This window comes from Corvus moneduloides, chromosome 2 (assembly GCF_009650955.1).
Source record: "Corvus moneduloides isolate bCorMon1 chromosome 2, bCorMon1.pri, whole genome shotgun sequence".
Classification (NCBI taxonomy): domain Eukaryota; kingdom Metazoa; phylum Chordata; class Aves; order Passeriformes; family Corvidae; genus Corvus; species Corvus moneduloides.
Genome location: NC_045477.1, coordinates 97,516,759 through 97,534,117, shown reverse-complemented (window position 1 = coordinate 97,534,117; position 17,359 = coordinate 97,516,759). Strand labels below are relative to the sequence as shown.

The following is a 17,359-nucleotide window of genomic DNA, read 5'->3' as shown; positions in this document are numbered from 1 at the left end:
CCTTTAAATAAAGAAAAAGAAGATGGGAAATGTTAGTAAATCATGGAAATTTACTGTAGTGGGAAGCATATTGCTAATATAAAGCCCTGTTTGTCTGCAGGGGTTGTCAGGCTTACAAGGCAAGTGCTCAGATGTTGTTTATCAGTGTTGTCCTAACCCAGAGGCAAGAGTTAAGTAATGTGCACTGAATGTGGGCAGTGAGGATCGTTTCTAATATTCTGCTGTGCTAAAAGGACTGCTTAACTTCTTCTGAAAGAAAGCAAGGGTTCCTTTGCCTTTTTAATGATTATTCTTATTTCCCACTAAATATTATGTCTGTAAATTTGAGAGATACTGCATTTTGTAAAAGAGAGGGAATAAACTGTGAGTCATGTTTAAATTTGTAATTTTGAAGAGTAGCTTAAGATGACACATCTGGGTACCTGTGTTCTTCATCTTCTTAAACATCCTCTTATCGTTGTGCTACTGACATAATCTTATAAAGCAAAGCTGGTGTTTCCATGATTCAGCAATCTTGAATAAAGAATCCTGACATTCTGTTGTGCTGATTTTTATTTTTTAAGATATTACCATAACAAATTGATGCACAATATTTCTAAATGTCACACAGTGCCACAGCAGGCCTTGCAATAAATTATCAGGATTAAAAATACAGCACATATACTGAAAAAGGACCAAATAGATGAGAAAACAATAAATCTGAGCCTGTCTGCCTTGTATTTGCCTGCTGTTTCCATTTTGATTGCGATTGGCTGGCAAGGGCTGCTGCTGGCATTGCACAATTGGCGTAGATGGGGAATTACAAAACAGGAGCATATCCCTTGGTCAGGGCTCGGTAGCACATGCAGCTGAGCACAGGCAAGAGAAAAAGGTCACCCGTACGCCAGGATTGGAGCGGAATCTCTCTCACAGATGTTTCCATTCCAGAGAAGCGCGTCTGAGCTCGTTGTTCTCATCTGTGATCTGAAGAGTTTAAATGCTGTAAGGTTTATTTGTTTCAGTGAATGTGAAAATGCACCTAGGAAGAAGTTTACAACCTGGAGGCATGTGAGAATTTCAGATGCGTGGAGCAATATCATGGAATGATCAGAAGGATCTGTGCTTTTAAGGAGTTTTAAATATCAGAAGGATCTGTGTTTTTAAGGAGTTTTAAATATCAGTGAGGAGGAAGACAATTCAAACAGAAGGTTAAAAGCAGACGCAAAAGAAAAACAACTTTATTTTGATACTGAAATTATACTGACAGCACCATGAGGAAGGGATTATATCAGCACCAAACACTGGAGAATCAGTTGGTATTATTTTCTTCTGAAATAATCCCTGTGCAAGAAATGTAAATACCATCTTTTGTGAAAAAGAAGAATTCTTTATTTGAACACATTTTGAAACTCTGTGAAATGCATATGGAACTGCTGCATCTTTGCAATGGTGTGTAGTGTATCTTTATTTAAGATATTTATATGAAGAGGATTCTGCACAAAAAGGTCAAGCTACTTTGTTGTTTTGAGTTTTTTTAGCTATTTTGTAACTGCTTTTTTGTGTGAGGGAACCAGAAGTTACATTTGTATTTTTAACTAAACTTGCCTGTTTTCTTCCTTCTTCCTCCAAACTTAGTTTACGAGATGCTGGAATTGGATTTATTCTTGTCATAGATCGCAGACAGGACAAATGGACCTCCGTGAAAGCTTCCATACTGCGGATAGCAGTGAGTACTGTTTTAAATTAACTCCTTAGAAATATTTTTCTGTGTTGAATCTTCCTCTTACAAGTGCAAAAAACATTTTTTTTTTTCTTCAGCAATATCTCAGCTACTAAATGACACAGAAGGTATCCAGTAGGTCTTCTGTGTCCCAGCTGTCTTTTGTATCCCAGCTGACAGAGCATCATGTGTCTATGATGTGCTTTTAATGCAGTCTGCAGCTCAAGACATCTTCCCAAGTATGCACTTGGAGAGAGTGTGTGTGTGTGTGTGAATGTGAATGTCTGAGCACGCAGCTCTCCCAGGTGGGAACTAATATCTGCACGGTCACCCCATGCATCCCATAGAGTTTGGGTCTACTTTTGACTATTGAAGTGAGCTTCTGTTTTACAAAGAGATGAGGGTGAGAGTCCTGGTTGAGTCTAGCACTTGTGAAAGGAATACACATGGAAAAACTGTTCTTGTGATGTCTGATTTAAAACAAAGGTTACTTGTAAACAAGAAAATCTTACGTGCCTTCTGTGGTCAATCAACAGTACGTGCTCTTAGCTTTCAGTTTCCCAGTCTCCCTTTCAATTAATATTTCTAATATCGGAAAAAGAAGCTTAGAGGCTTGCCTTTTTTTTTTTTTTTGCAGAAGTAGGGAAAGACAGATTCATGTTTATCATGAGCTTATTCTACTGTTGGTTTACTTGTTTTTAGTTTTTTGTTGGTTGGTTGCCTTTTTTTTCTTCCTCGCTATCCTTGCTTGAATTGTTAGTGTCAATAGTCTTTACAGTAAGGTCTGAAAAACACAGCTGTAAGTATCTTTTATTTTTTAATGGCTGAAAATTTTTGACTCTGTAAGATAAAAGTCAAATAAAAACAGTAAATGTCATTTTTATGTAGCCTGATTATGGCCAAAGAAGTTTTTGTTTATTATAAGTTAAAATGTATTTCTTTAAAGGTCGTACATTACTCCCACTAGATGATGTTTTGTGAATGAATATAAAATGATGTAATATTCTCACAATACAACTTTTTACACAATAGTTATGTTAGGAATGTTAAAACATTGAAAATAGATTGAAGTATCAGCAAAATTTGCTTTTGCAGCTCATCTTGAAATTTTGAGATGCAACATTGAGCAGATTCCAGTAGTGAAAACTGAGAGCAGCGTAATTTAGGATGATTGAAGAAAAAGGACTCTATCTATGGAGGTTGTGAATCTCTTTCAAAAGTCAGTGCTGTAGTTTCTGTTCAAGGACAGATAAGTGTTGCACAGATGATGGTCCTTTTATTTGCATAATTGGGGTTGTAAGGGTTAGGGAGCAACTACAGACAAGTTGCTTATAGCCATGATGATAACATTTATGGTAATGTTCCATCAGTGTGTGTTATTTTGCTTTGAAGCACAGTGAACAGAGCTGAGCAACTATTCCCCATTATAAGGGATCTGCTACTGTCATGATGGTGTTGGTGCCTAAGGGATTTGCCCAGAGAAGGGTATTAAGTGCAGGAGCACTGCACAGTTGCAGTACTGCTCGTGATGGGTTATTTTGCTTTTTTCATCTTTTTGCATTCTTCTGTGAGCTTTTTTTAAAAAAGAAATCATGCTTCTTAGCTGAAGTCTAATCTGTTAAAGGCATGATTTTTTATATTTGCTTTTCTTGTTGAACAGCAACAGTATAGGCTTTGAATTGTACCCATGTATATTTATAGCAGTCTTCCTGTTGGGCTTCAGCAAGTCACATCAGCCCTGAACACTTGATAATTTTGTGTTCCTGTTCCAAAAGAAGATGTAGTGAAAAATTGTTTCTGTTGTCCTTAATATCTTTGCTATAGTATTTGATGTAAATGAAATCTAATGCATTTCAGCTGTCTGTTGTTTAGCAAAAAAATAAAGCAAAATATACAAGATACATATATTGCACCAAGCTAGAGAGTTCCTATTGATGGACAAAGATTTCTTTCAAATGGCACAGGGGTAACTGGAAACTTCAACTTATTTGGTTTTCCAACAGTCAGAGTTGTCTTTTGGTGGTTATGAAGCATCTGAGTATTTCTTGGGCTATTGATGTCTGAAAGCCTGATAGCTCTGGCGGTTTTGGTTATAGAATCACAGAATGGTTTGGATTGGAAGGGACCTTAAAGAGCATCTAGTTCCAACTCCCCTGCCATGGGCAGGGACACCTTTCACTAGACCAGGTGGCTCAAACCCCATCCAAGCCTGGCCTCGAACATTTCCAGGGATAGGAAATTCCCAGCGTCTCTGAGTAACATGTCCTAGGGCCTCGCCACCCCCACAGTAAAGAATTTCTTCCTAATGTCCCATCTAAACCTACCTCCTTTCAATTTGAAGCCATTCCCCCTTGTCCTGTCACTCCCTGCCCTTGTAAAAAGCCCCTGTTCAGTGTTTTTTTTTTTCAATTGCTAAAGCTCATTACTCTGTGTGAGGATAGGAATCTCGTGTTACTTGAGAGGAGAGTTTTGGCTGTCGGTTTATTTGTTGTCATTTCTGCAGTGTCCTTTCTGCCATCTTTCCTGATTTTTCTCTAATCGTCCTGAGGGAGTTGACCCTCTTGACTTGTGAAATCAGAAATGCCATCATAGGGTGCTGTGCCCATCACTAATACCCTGGCAACTGCAGGAAGTGTATTTGTAAGCACTGAGCAGCTGTTAAACAGAAATTCATACCAGCATGTATTTTTTGTTATTATTTCTTGTTATTTTCAAGACTTTTCACGCACAATGTTTGGTTGGTACTAGTGGATGTTGGAAGTATGTTTTGAAACAAAACTAACAAAAAAATTTTTGTTTCAGGCTGAAATTATTGTGGAAAATATTTCTATATTACGAAAAATTTCTAAGCTTCATTTTTCCTTCTTTGTTGGGGATACTTTTCTTTTCCTGGGGCAGAAAGTGAGCAATGATGAGCTGAATCTGTATTTCATGCTGATACTTAAAGGTTGCTGTAGTCAAGACTCTGGAGATGAGGTTAACCTATTTTTGCAGACATAGTGGAAGGTCAGTGGCTGCAGTGCCTGGCCTAGAAGACTGCTGCTGCAGCACATGCAGTGCAGTGGGACTAAGAGCAAAGCCAGAGGCCTGGGCTGAAAGATGGCCCTACTTTTCCTGGGATGCGACAGAGATTGTAGCAAGAACATGCCCAGGCACACAGACTTTGCTATTGCTTTATTCTACTTGATGAAGTTGCAATGGACAGGTGGTTGGCCCAGGAGGTTGTCCTTAGCCAGCACAAGACTTGCAGACTCTTTGGCTTAAGAGATGCTGCAAGCAACATTATTCTTTTTATTTTTCACCTGATTTAGCTGAAGTGAAGTTATTAGCCTAGGAAGAATCTGGCCTACTGGGATAGTCAGGCTGAGAGGTGAAGTTCTGGTAGAGACTCCAAGAGCCAAGTTTCATGTTAAGTGTGAAGTCTTGATAGCAAATTGTCATGTTGTTAGAGAGATAGTGGAATTTGAAAGTTCTTACAAGAAAAATACTGAAGTTAGTAGTTGCAAACTCTTCACTCGTATTACCTTGTTGTTTGAGAATACAAAATTTTTTCAACTTTTTGCCCTGTCAGCTGCAGTGATTCTTCTAAATTTGTATTAGAATGTCCTGTTTTCAGTTAAACACAGTATTCAGAGTATACAGAGACATACAAGACTTTGCTGAACCTTTTAGTTCCTGGGGCTGGGCAGTTGGGTAGTCTCATGGATAAGTGTGCAAGGAGGAGCAGTCATGGTAAAGCAGCTCTGTATTGTCCCAGCTGAAGTTGGGTGAATGACAAATGCCAGAAAAATTGATTCTCTTGTCCTTTCCATGTAGTCAAAAATTACTCTCTTTTTTTCCCTCTTTTTTTTTCTTTTCTCTCCTAATGTTATACCCAATCAAGCAATATTCAACCCACAGTTGTAGGGGCAAGGCTTTTTACTGATCAATGTGTTCTGCGATTTCACACTGCTCTCTTCATAGTTCCAGTATATTTTCTTAAAAAAAATGAAGTCTATGTCATTACATTGTATTAGTCTCTTGTCCTGTCATCATTGTCTTCCTCCATCTTGAGGGAAAGGTTGTAGTGTGAACTCACTCTTTTAGACAAACAAAAAACTGCACTCAACATCATTAAACGTTTCACCATAGCCATCCATCAACCTCATATTGAAGGTCCAGAGGAAATAAACTTCCTTGGTGCATAGGGAATAACTTACCTGTGAGCCACTGCTCTTGAGTCAGCAGTTGGGATGGAGGTTGCTTGGGGGTGGTAGTGAGGAATTTTTATCCAGTTACAAAACTTTGCAGCCCTTTCTAAATGAGACAAGAGATGGGTTTTATTCAGCCTCCTAGAGAAGAAGTTTGCTTTGTCATTTGCCACCGCTAACTAAGGATGCATTGCATGCAGATTTCATGCCTTCTGTTTCGGACTGCATTGTCCAGAGCCCATTAATTACTTTGAAGGTTAGGGCCAAGACCGCTGGCTGGCAGGAAGAAACCAGAAGCCGATGGAGACACCAGAGTGCTTATGTTGGACTCAATGATCTTGGAGGTCTTTTCCAACCTAATTGATTCTTTGATTGTGTAATACCAGCCTAAACCTTGCAGGAGTCAGGCAGTCCCATTTTTGTGCCACCTGGAGTGTTACTGGTTTGGCATCCAAGGTGAGAAACACTGAATTGCAATAATCCAACTTTGAGTTCCTTGGCCTTGTTTGTAGAGATGTTAAATTTCTTAGTGAGTTCTTGGTGTAGAAAAGATACGTTTCATAAGTGGTGCCCCATGAAAGGCACTATTTTATATTTATATGGAATAGGTATTTCCCATTAGCCCAGTTTCTTGTTAGTTCTTTGCATCATGTCCTGAAAACTATGACACTTAACACTTTGTATGGCTTAAGTTTGAAAATACTGCTCTTCTTTCAGCCCTGGTCATGATTCTCATTTTGCTTGGGTTCAAGACAAGAACTTAGCAGTATGATGAAGCTGGAACAGTATTTGTATTAATTTTGTGGCTGTTTTTATGAATGAGTACAGTAAATGATAGATGAGTAAGTTTATTTTGAGATCAGTATGGTTTTGTCTGATTTCTTTGGATGTTTTGAGACTACTACATATGCAGGCACTTTTGCAGTTATCCTTGGGTAGTTAGCCATTTTCCTTTATATTACATATTTTTTTAATATGTAAAAATAGAGAAGTGAGTCACTTAAGCTCAGAGAGCAGGATCATAATGTCACAAGCATTAAACACAGCTCTAATGCAAAACAGCTCTATGTTTTTAAAACTAGATTTCAAGCTGCTCTTTTTAGGAATTGATTTAATTCAAGACTCTTTCGTGACAAAAATTCTGTGTAAGGCACTTCTTCATTCTAGCTGCAAATAAACAGTCTCGAAGAAAAATAGGTAAGCAAGTATTTACTAGCTCCTTTATATACAGAAGTATTTTAGAAAGAAGTGCTCTGTGGCTTATGGCATACTAGTAAGTGCAGAACGGAAGACACTGCCACAGAGTTCGGTAACATGGGTATTTTGAAGCTGTTCATAAAATGAAAATTAGTGTTGTTCCAAATATTTTAAGACAGAACTACTAAAGCTGAGTCAAGTGTCAGCTCTTTGACAGCTCACGTGGTTACAATATTTCTGCAAGCTGGTTTAACTTCAGGGTCAGTAGTGGTGGTACACACAGCCTCTCTGTCAGTAATACTCTGAAGAACAGCGATACTTAGGGTTATATGCAACTAATATATGGTGCAGAGGAGGCCATGAAGGTGATCAGAGGTATGGAGCATCTCTCCTGTGAGAACAGGCTGAGAGAAGTGAGATTGTTCAGAAGAGAAGGCTCTGGGCCAGACCTCACCGCAGCCTTTTGGTACTTAAAGGGGGCTTATAAAATAGAGGGACAGTGACTTTACACAGTCAGATAGTGATAGGACAAGGGGGAGTTGTTTTAAACTGAACAAGGAGAGACTTACATTACATTTTAGGGAGAAATTCTTTACTGTAAGGGTAGCGAGGCACTGGAACAGGTTGCCCAGAGAAGTTGTGGATGCCTCAATCCTGGAAGTGTTCAAGGCAAGGTTGGATGAGGACCTGAGCAACCTGGTCTCGTGGAATGTGTTCCTGCCCCTGGTGGGGGGTTTGGAAACAGATGATATTTCAGATCCTTTCCAATCCAATCCGTTCTGTGATTCTATAATAATTTGATTTTACATTTTGCCCAGAACTCAACTGGGTTCAGGCTCTCTACATTTTCCCCTTTCCAGAAACCTGGGGCATGCAGTGGAAGGCTCCCCATCCCTGAGAAACAGAGGCCTGAAAGCAGGCAGGTCAGCCTGCTCCTGAGAAATTATTAACTGGTTTTCTGGAGAATTTAAGGTTGTTCCTTATTTTTTCCAGCCAGAAAAGATTCCTCCCCATGTTCTAGGTTCAAGGTACTTGTAGGGCAACAAAGATCTCGGTGTATTGGAAAGCTTTGATTCTGGAGCTGTGCTGTATGCAAATTCCTGCTTTGGTCAGATTTCATTCAAAGCTGATAACAATGTGCACATCTACATCTTTTTCTGTGTCTTTGACACTGACCTGACTGGATGTGAAAGTGAAAGAGATGAACAGATAGAAGATTAATCCCATGCCTGTCATGAAATATCAAACCAAGGATTAATGTATGTATGGGCTGGGGTTGGGGTCTCCTAATTTTTGTAGAGATGTGAAAAACATAACCTCTAGTCTCTTTTGCATTGACATTAAATCTGATAAATTCAGTATTTGAGACAAGATGTTGGGGGATCTGTTAATATTAATTAATCTAGTAAGGAAAGACACTTGGAGAAAAAAAAAAAAACAGTTTTTGAGCTTACAAACCCTTCAACGAGTCTCAGTAAGGTTCATTGACTTCAGTGAAACAGTCCTTGAAGGCACTTTATTTGATAGCACTGCTAAACATAACATGAATATTTTTTGGTGTTTAACATTTAGCAAAGCATTATTGAGAAGTCATTGTTTGTTGTCTGGTTAGCATACAATGGCTTCAAACAAATATGCTGCTGGACTGGAACAGAGAATTTTTGTTTTGTTCCAGTGTTCAGGGTGAAGTTGACTGGTCAATGAAGTTCACAGGCATCTACAGAGTATCTCTTACATCATAGTATTGTCTCTGCAAGTCACCAGGGCTTTAGCAAAAAAAGTTAGGAAAAATCGTAGTATTTTGGCAGGGCAGATACAACCTTTGATAAACTGTAATAGCTGGCACAAGTCCAACATTGTTTACTGTAGTACTGCTTCCCATTCTTGTTTCACAAAAATCAATTTGCAGATTTGACTCCTAGCCACAAAAAGGGAAGGAGACATCGTTTTTTAAGACATGAGGTTTTTTTGAAGAAAAAAACCAAAACCAAATGAAGACAGACTAGTGGAGAGAAGTGTTGTGGTGCTAGGTTTAGTTTAGCAAGCTGCAGCTTTCCCTGGGAGCTCAGCGGAGTGTTTAGGGCAGTGTGACCATTTTGCCCTCTCGTAGTCCACTTCGGACGGCTCCGCACTCTTGCTCCGGCAGCTCTCAGCTCTCCAACACAGTGACAGCAAAGGAGGCGAGAAGGGTCCCTCCATAAGGGTTTCAGAGGACCTTTAATGGTTACACCTCGTCCCTGCAATCCCCAGAAACAGAGAGACCTCTTGATCCGGGTGCAGGGGGGTTTTGTCAGGGGCTCAGGGGCGGTACATGGGCGGAGTTGGGGTACAGGAACCAATAGGGAGAGCCTGAGGGAGGGGCCAGGGCTAGGGGCAGGGGAAGGCGGGGTGGGGGAACAATATGGGATAAGAAAAGCAGTGAGTAAACAGATCACCACAGACAAGTTTATACTGTAGACAAAGTCAAAGTAATTTAGAATTTGAGCTTTTATTCAGAGAGAAGGAAAATTTCTGTCAGGCCTTGAATGGAAATTCAAGTGATACAAGACTGTATTGACTTCAACAGCATCATTTTGGGTTGACACACTTGAGATGGAAAATAATTGTAACGCATATTCTCTGTTTTCATTGAATTGAACACCATACTTAATTTCATCATGCAATGAAACTCTATTTCATAAGAGCTAATACACAGTCCAGAAAAATTTACTATTAAATTGCGTTTGGGTATGGCTGTTTACTTCCGAAATAGCCTAAATGTCACAAAATCACTGGTTGGGTTGGAAGGGACCTTGAAAGACCATCTGACCCAACTTTCTGTGGGGAAAGGCAGCCTCAAAATTACCTAGCACCCTGTCCAGTGCATTTCCCAGCACTCCAAGTAAGGCTAAGTGGGTTGCAAATATTCACGACCACAGACAGTATGTCAGGACAACATGTGGTGGGGTGGATATCTCACAAGGAGGCACCTTGTTTTTTTCAAAATGTCTTGTCTAAAAGATATTTCTTTTATCATTTTTATTCTGAAATATTTGCATTGCCACTGGATAAACGTCACATTTTGGAAGTTAAAGGTAAAAAGTAACAGCTGTCAGACTGAACAGTGCTGTTACACAGGCACAAAATAAATTGACATGTCTGTTGAATGAGAGAAGTAAATGTGGCTGACATTCTAAGAGGCTTATCCAGGAGATTTAATTAAAGAATTTTTTTGTCTGTTGTTGCAATGTCTCTTAAATAAATTAGTGGGTTTGCTTTGTATGGTAATTCATAAAAAACAGTAAGAAAAATATAATATTTTCTTTTTCTTTTTAATACAGTCAGAAATTTTCTATGAAAAGTTTTTCCTCTGATACCTAAGGGTTAGTAACTTCACAATCTGTACTGTAGTTTTAATGAACAGTGTACTTTTTTAGTGAACTTTACAGCAAGGCTGAGGAGATAGTGAGGCCACTCAGAATTACCGGGATTCTGTTCCCAGCCCTCAGACTCCTTTGGGACTGAACCACTGTACTTTCTAGAAAATTTGGACATCACTGAAGTGGAGGTAGATTGAGAATCTCAAACCTTTAAGGTTCCTCAGTCAAATTGAAGCCTTGGTTGTACACTGAATATCTGGGAAACCACAATGAATCTGTGAAGTTTTCCAGAAAAGTGTTAAACTACTTTTCACTTTAAGAGTTCTTCATTTCTAATGCTAAGTACCTGGAACCCTTGGAAACCTCAACATTATTATTAAATTACTCTTCAATCTTCCAGATACTAACAGTTCCACTAGGCTTGGAACAGAGCACAGCATAACAGCTCCTTCAGTCAGTGGGGCTTTTTTTGTTGGCTTGCTTTCTTCCCTCCAGTAAATCAGTTTGCTAGAAAAGTGAAATAATTTCCAACACTATAATGAAGAAAATTGCATACTTAATCATTATAATGATCATTTCTTTAGTGAATTTCACTGCCTCCCTACAGTGGAAATACTGAATAGAGGAGAATGTTTCCAGCAGTGGCTAAATGCCAAATATGCAAATCTCTGCCACAGTAGAGGTTGATTTTTAATAATTTAATGCTTTTTTTTGTTTGTTTCTCCTTTCTTCTGTTTTCCCTCTATCTGTTGTAGGGCTGGGAAAGATCCATGAGATTGCTAGTTGGAAGTTGATGAGAAAAACAGAACTGAGAATCTTTATGCTTGATTTTTATTTTTGTCAGCCACATTAAAGCTTATTTCTAAGTTACTGCCTGAGAAATTCATCCTCTGTGGCAAAGAGTTGTGTAGGCAACTGGCAAGTTAGTATATGCACAAATTAGAAATTTGTTGTTAGGTTTTCATACAATAATGGAGGTTTCTCTTGGCACCTTCTGTTAAAGAGAAGATGAAGTAACCATGAAAGTCTTGCTGTTAAAAAAAGTATTAAGCCACTGCTGTTTGTTCATTAGCCTCCTTGGGTAGGTTGTAATCTTAGCTGAAGAGCAGTACAAGCCAGCCCTGAAAAAAAATTTATTCCAAGAGAATTGATTCCCTGTTCCCAAAGACAAGTAAATGTCTTTTGAATGAAGCTCCTTGTACTAGCCATGCAAGAATATGATTGGTCACCCCATTATGGGAGGCCTTTGATACAGTTAGTTTGTGGTTTATCAGGGGCTTATCGTTGTTCAAAAATATTTTCTGGAGCTGAGACACAGAAAATAACAGGCTAAACTTGCTTTGCAGGCATCTTTCCCAGGAAACCTGCAATTAGTCCTCGTGCTGCGCCCAACGGGATTTTTTCATCGAGCTCTCTCAGACATTGCTTTCAGATTCAACAAAGATGAGCTTAAAATGAAAGTACCTGTAAGTAATGCTCTGTTTTCACTTTACGACCAGGAATTTGTAAAAGTACTTAAGGTAGCCAGTGAGGACCAAAGAAACCCCAACAAAAAGCCATGCTTAGAGGCAGTTCTAGCAATTTTAGCTCATTCGTGGTGGTTTATTCTTGAAAGAGTATGTGAATTTTGAAGTGGATGCCTTTCCCATGGACAAACGCTATGGTTTCTGTCATTTGAGCAAACACGCAATGGATGCCTGTTGTTAAATTGCCAGTAAACCCACAGATTGTCCTTTTGTTTGCAAGTGTACAGCATTTCTATTTTAAAATAAAATTTGAAACTATATGAGCTGATGATATAAAAGTTGTGCTTATCAGATGTAAATTTCAAGGGTAAAAGATGGTCTTTAAGAAAATTTCCCCTCATCTTTCACTTATTTTGGGGAACTTGACAAATCCATGTAGACACTGTCGTTCTCTCCTGCACACCCAGGATAACAAGGGAAAATGAACAAGAAATGGATGTTGCTTTTAGAAAATAGCCAAGTATGGTTTATCAAGATAAAAAAATCTGGCAGTGTTATGCTGTATAATCCATAAGCTTTTTTTTAATGTGCCTGGTGCCCATGCTCATATTCAGTCATTTACATTTACATCGTCTTCAACTGAAAGAACTGTTAAGTTTGTTTTCTATACCCACAGGAAACAGTTCCATCTCTCACTTTTATATTAAAATGCATCTTCTTTGTCAGTGTCTGAAGGATGGGGCTTAGAATCCTTAAGAAGGGACTTGTCACCAGTGATCACGTTCACTTTTTTCTGTCCTGCCGCAGATCATAATGCTGGGCTCAGTATCAGAACTGCAGGGTTACATTGATAAGACACAATTAACAGAAGATCTTGGTGGCACCCTGGATTACTGCCATAGCAGATGGCTGTCCCGTCGCACTGTAAGTCTTAGGTTTTGTTTTAACTTTTCAGCCTAATGGACCCTTCTGTTTTATACCCTGTCATTTATAAAACAGATTCCAAGTGATGCAAGTTGACTTGCTCAGTGTGAGAAGATGTTCCCAATGGTACTTAGTCATCTTAGAGAAATAATATGAGTAATAACTTGGGAGTGGTTTTCTGAACACTTGGAGCAAAGGAACTACAGTGTGTTATTGTGTGGAGGTTTATTGGTTTTGCTACAAGAATGAAAAAGCTCAAGTTGTAAAATAACTCCAGATTATAAAAATATGAAGAAGATACACCTGATACAAGCCTAAGAAAAATATACAATTAAGGAATTAATGGTGACGGTATCTGTTGCTTGCAAAATTATACTTTGGCCATTTTTTAATCTTATAATTCATCTGTTTGGGTTTGTTTTGAGAGTTATATTTTGTGTGCACGTGTTTGTTTGTACATATGTGTCTGATGAACACAAAACATCTTTAATGCTTTTTATTCCAAAAGGCTATAGAAGGTTTCGCCCAAAAGGTTAAGCAAACAGCTCAGATTCTTCAGTCCTTTGGGACTGAGCTGGCTGAAACAGAACTACCAAATGATGTGCAATCAACCAGCTCCCTTCTTGCAACACACACAGAAAAGAAGGACAAAATGAAGGTATGTAATTTCTGTGAAGATGCTGTCTTCTAGTTAAACTGTTTTAATTTATAGCTACCAATATAAATGGAAAATATGGACAATGCTAATAGACAGCAATAATGTGAACCGTCAATATCTTATTGAACTCTATTTTTTTTGATGTTAAAAAGCCTTTTTGCATTGAAAAATTACTTTTCTTGAAACTCAGTTTATGTATGTACAGATGCATAATGAATTGTATGCGAAACAGTAATTTCTTTGTAAGTAGTGGTGTGTTTAATTTCTAGTTTTGTTTGCAACAGGAAATTTGATTGTATTTGCATGCAAATTAAAATATATGGCCTTTGGAAGCATGAACAAATGTTCTTTCAAAAAGGCTTAAATGAAAGCTATTTGGCGGTTTCAGAACTGTGCATCTAAAATTTTTGAGATATTTGTAGCCTAAAGCAACACTAGAAGGCTGTCTACCATGAAAATTCAACTCAGTTACACTGGGATCTTAAGATGGTAAACATGGAAAAAGCTGACATTTATCATTTACTCTCTGTTGTCAGCCACTGCTTTTAATCAAACTGTGCTTGCTTGAATGCTATTGAAATCCTTCTTCTAATTCAGTGCCTTGTGAATTCTGCTTAAAAAAACAGCAACACACAACTACAGCATGTGGGGATTTTGTTTTGGTTTGGTTTTGTTTTGTAGGAGGATATCAGGGTAGCAGTAGAACAGGGAGACGATATCCTTGGAAGTATTACAAAACCAGTTACTGAGAATCCTGAATACAAACTGAATCAAGATCAGCTAGACAATCAAACAACAGTAGAAAGGTGAGAGGTGTGAAATACTAAACACGCTGCTTTTCTGCTTTTTCAACCCCTCCCCAGCTCCGTTATCTAATTCCATATTTATGCTTTGCAAATAAGCAAATGTTGCAATGTGAACATTATAAAACATTTCATTCACAACTCCTCTGTTGTCAGATCTGTCCTGAACAAAGTATCTGCCTAATGCCCACTGTGGGGTCACCTGGCTATAGGGAAATGGGGTTGGAATTCTGATCTCACACAACACTGTTCTTTTCATTTTTGTCACATTTGGACTATATACTTGAGCATCTTTTCCTTATTTAAAGAATATCAATGCTTTGTTTAGAAACTGAAGTGCAATCCAAGGGAATTTTGCTGCTGTACAGAAGGCAGGAGGGGAAGACTGAAGTGAACTCTCCCTTTATTTCAGTAGATTTGTCCATTTCCATTAGGTCTCTGAGAAGTGGGAGGGTTTTTTTTCTTTTAAACCTTATCAATGTTGTTAGAAGCCTTTAAAGGGCTGCTAGGGGTACACCACTCTTGAAGTATCTATGCAACAATTTCCTATATGCTTTCTTTGGGCATATAAGTAATAGGTGTTGTTTTCCTTTGCTCCCTGACTGCCACACACACGCCCCCCTCAAATTACTGCCAGGTTTGAAGACATTATATCACTGTAGCACAGATGTAAATTTTCACAAAGCTATGAAAGCATAGCTCATTTCCCCCAGGCAGTATTCTGCATTCTTTTTTTGTCTGTCATTCTGTGTTTCTGCTACACTCAGGCCGACTTTTCTTTCCAAATAACTGTCCTTTCCAATCCACAAAGCTTGGCAGAAGTCACTTTTTTTTGGTCACTGTTGCTATCATCTATCCAAGGACAATCAGGGTGGGGGTTGCTAATTTATCCATAACATTCCTATTCGATACAATATCTGACGGAAGTTGGAACAAACTCTATGTGTGTGTGTCACTGCCTTTTCTCTAGTTGGTTTTAACTTGTAAATTCCGAGTTCATTTCTGTACTGTCGGAGACAAAAGTGCATTAAAATTCTGATGTGTAGCCTTCCCTGGATGTAGCCTAAGCACAGCAAAGTGCACTGTATAAAGTCCATGGGATATCATACTGTCAAATGCAATCATAGAAGGTAAGTTAAGAAGTGAAAGGTTTAAGTCATTTGCCAGCATTATAATCAAAGAAGATCTTTTTTATCACAGTACAGCTGTACACTGGCCTGTGATATTTAATTAATAACTCTCCTTGGAAGAGAAGGAACAATGGCCTTCAGGTTTATAGTGAGCTTTGCTCCAAAGAATGAAATGTAAGGGCAGCTGGCTGGTCACAGCAGTACAAATTTTTACCTTAATTTTTCCTTATATCCTAATGCTTGGGTTCCTCTGAGTCTTAACTGAGACACATTTATGTATTTTATTTATGTATGTTAACCCCAGATCCCATGTCCCCAGGCCAAAGCTGAGAAGGTGCTTAAAATAATCATTTGCCCGTTTTTCAGAACTTAATGTTTGTGTTGGGTTTTAGTTTTTTACATCAGTGTTATTGTAGGAAATGATACTGTGCAATACAAAAAACATTTCCTGTACCCAGTTTATTTGTTCTGGAAAATACTGCTTTGGGGAGGCTTTTTGTTTACTGTGGAAGATTGCATTGTCCCTGGAAGGTTGCACCCATCATTCTTAGAGTATTTTTTTAATGTGTTTTGTTTCGATTTTTTAAGGCTACTGGCTCAATTACATGAAACAGAGACCGCCTTTGATGAGTTTTGGATTAAGCACCAGCAAAAACTAGAGCAGTGTCTGCGCCTTCGGAATTTTGAACAGAATTTCAGAGAGGTGAGAACGTCTTGGTGGCAGTCAATATTTGGTAATGTAGAAATGATTCAGAAGAAAATACTTCCTGCTCTTGTTTTACAGCTCTTGTGTGTATTTGAAAGCTTTTTCCAACCTTTTTCTTGTACCTGTCCTTACTTGACATACTGCTATCTTTACTAGTTTGAATTCTTGCCTATGGAGACATAACATCTTTTTCTTCTACAGTCTTAGGATATTTTGTTTCCATGCACTCAGCAGTGTATAAGCATTTAAAAGCTCATTTGAAACCTGTTCTGTACCATAGAAACAAAAAATGCTGCTGCAACATTTTCATCTTTCCAATAGGTCCTTTTATGGAACCAAGTCTCAACTAAACCTTCTGGCTGAAATTTTATGAAAACTGTCTCCAGCACTGTGGGTGGGAAGTTGCGACCACAGTGTCAGAAGCTGGGTGGAGGCTGAACTACAATTTTTACTGCCAGTTTCTGATCTCATGTTGTTTAACTCATGTGCTTGGTGGCACCTACAGACCCTTTATCCTGGTGTAGCCAATATTGGAGCACAGCTCCTGTGTCTCCACAAGAGCAACACTCAGAAACCCTCTTGCAAGCATTTGTCTGTCTCTAAACCAGTTGCTAGGGTGGGGAGCTCTCTCTCATGGTTTGCTGTTAACATTAGTGTTGCTTTGTGTCATTGTCTTCTGGTAAAAGCAAGATCATAAATGTTTCCTTAGCATTAGTTTTCCTGCATCTTTTTCAGTACCAGGAAACAAGATTACTTCACTGCCTTTTCTTTGTATTTGTTTTCATTTCGAATTGGGGGGAAAGGTAGGCTAACAAAAAAAGGTGTTTTATCCCTGTGCCCCAGTAACCACATAATGCGAGTCACCTGACTGCAAATAGTGGCTATCAGCTATTTAACTCTGGTCTCCAGGGAGGTGGCGCTCTCTTTGTTCATACATAGCTGTGTCTCATTTCAGGTCAAAGCAGCTTTGGATATTGTGTCTGAGAGACTGTCTGCTTTCACAGATGTGGGAAACAGCAGTTCACATGTGGAGCATATTTTGAAAGATCTTGCCAACTTTGAAGAAAAATCATATGTAAGAACTCTGCAAGCCTCCTTAATTGCTACTATGACAATGCATATGCAGAGGGGAATGGGATTTGGTTGTTGAGTGCGTCAGCTTAAGCTGACAGCAAAGCAGAATCAGTGTCCCAGGTAATGTACAGAAGGAGCCTGGAATAAAGCCTT

At 38.7% G+C, this 17,359-nt stretch overlaps 1 protein-coding gene across 15 annotated transcripts in view; it reads left to right on the top strand.

Moving 5' to 3' along the window:
• The window catches only part of MCF2L (MCF.2 cell line derived transforming sequence like), a 156,765-nt gene that overhangs the window by 117,065 nt on the left and 22,341 nt on the right, over positions 1-17,359 (top strand). For 14 of the 15 annotated variants that reach the window (XR_004238425.1, XM_032100515.1, XM_032100524.1 and 11 more), the window contains 7 exons: positions 1,615-1,705; positions 11,792-11,911; positions 12,719-12,835; positions 13,344-13,493; positions 14,175-14,299; positions 16,015-16,129; positions 17,088-17,207. Coding sequence is in view for 14 of the 15 variants with exons in the window: in XM_032100515.1 (XP_031956406.1) it covers positions 1,615-1,705; positions 11,792-11,911; positions 12,719-12,835; positions 13,344-13,493; positions 14,175-14,299; positions 16,015-16,129; positions 17,088-17,207 (838 nt within the window). In the remaining variant the exon portion in view is untranslated. Of the gene's footprint in view, positions 1-834; positions 982-1,614; positions 1,706-11,791; positions 11,912-12,718; positions 12,836-13,343; positions 13,494-14,174; positions 14,300-16,014; positions 16,130-17,087; positions 17,208-17,359 lie in introns of those variants that run through there. The other variant, XM_032100528.1, reaches the window with a different exon arrangement.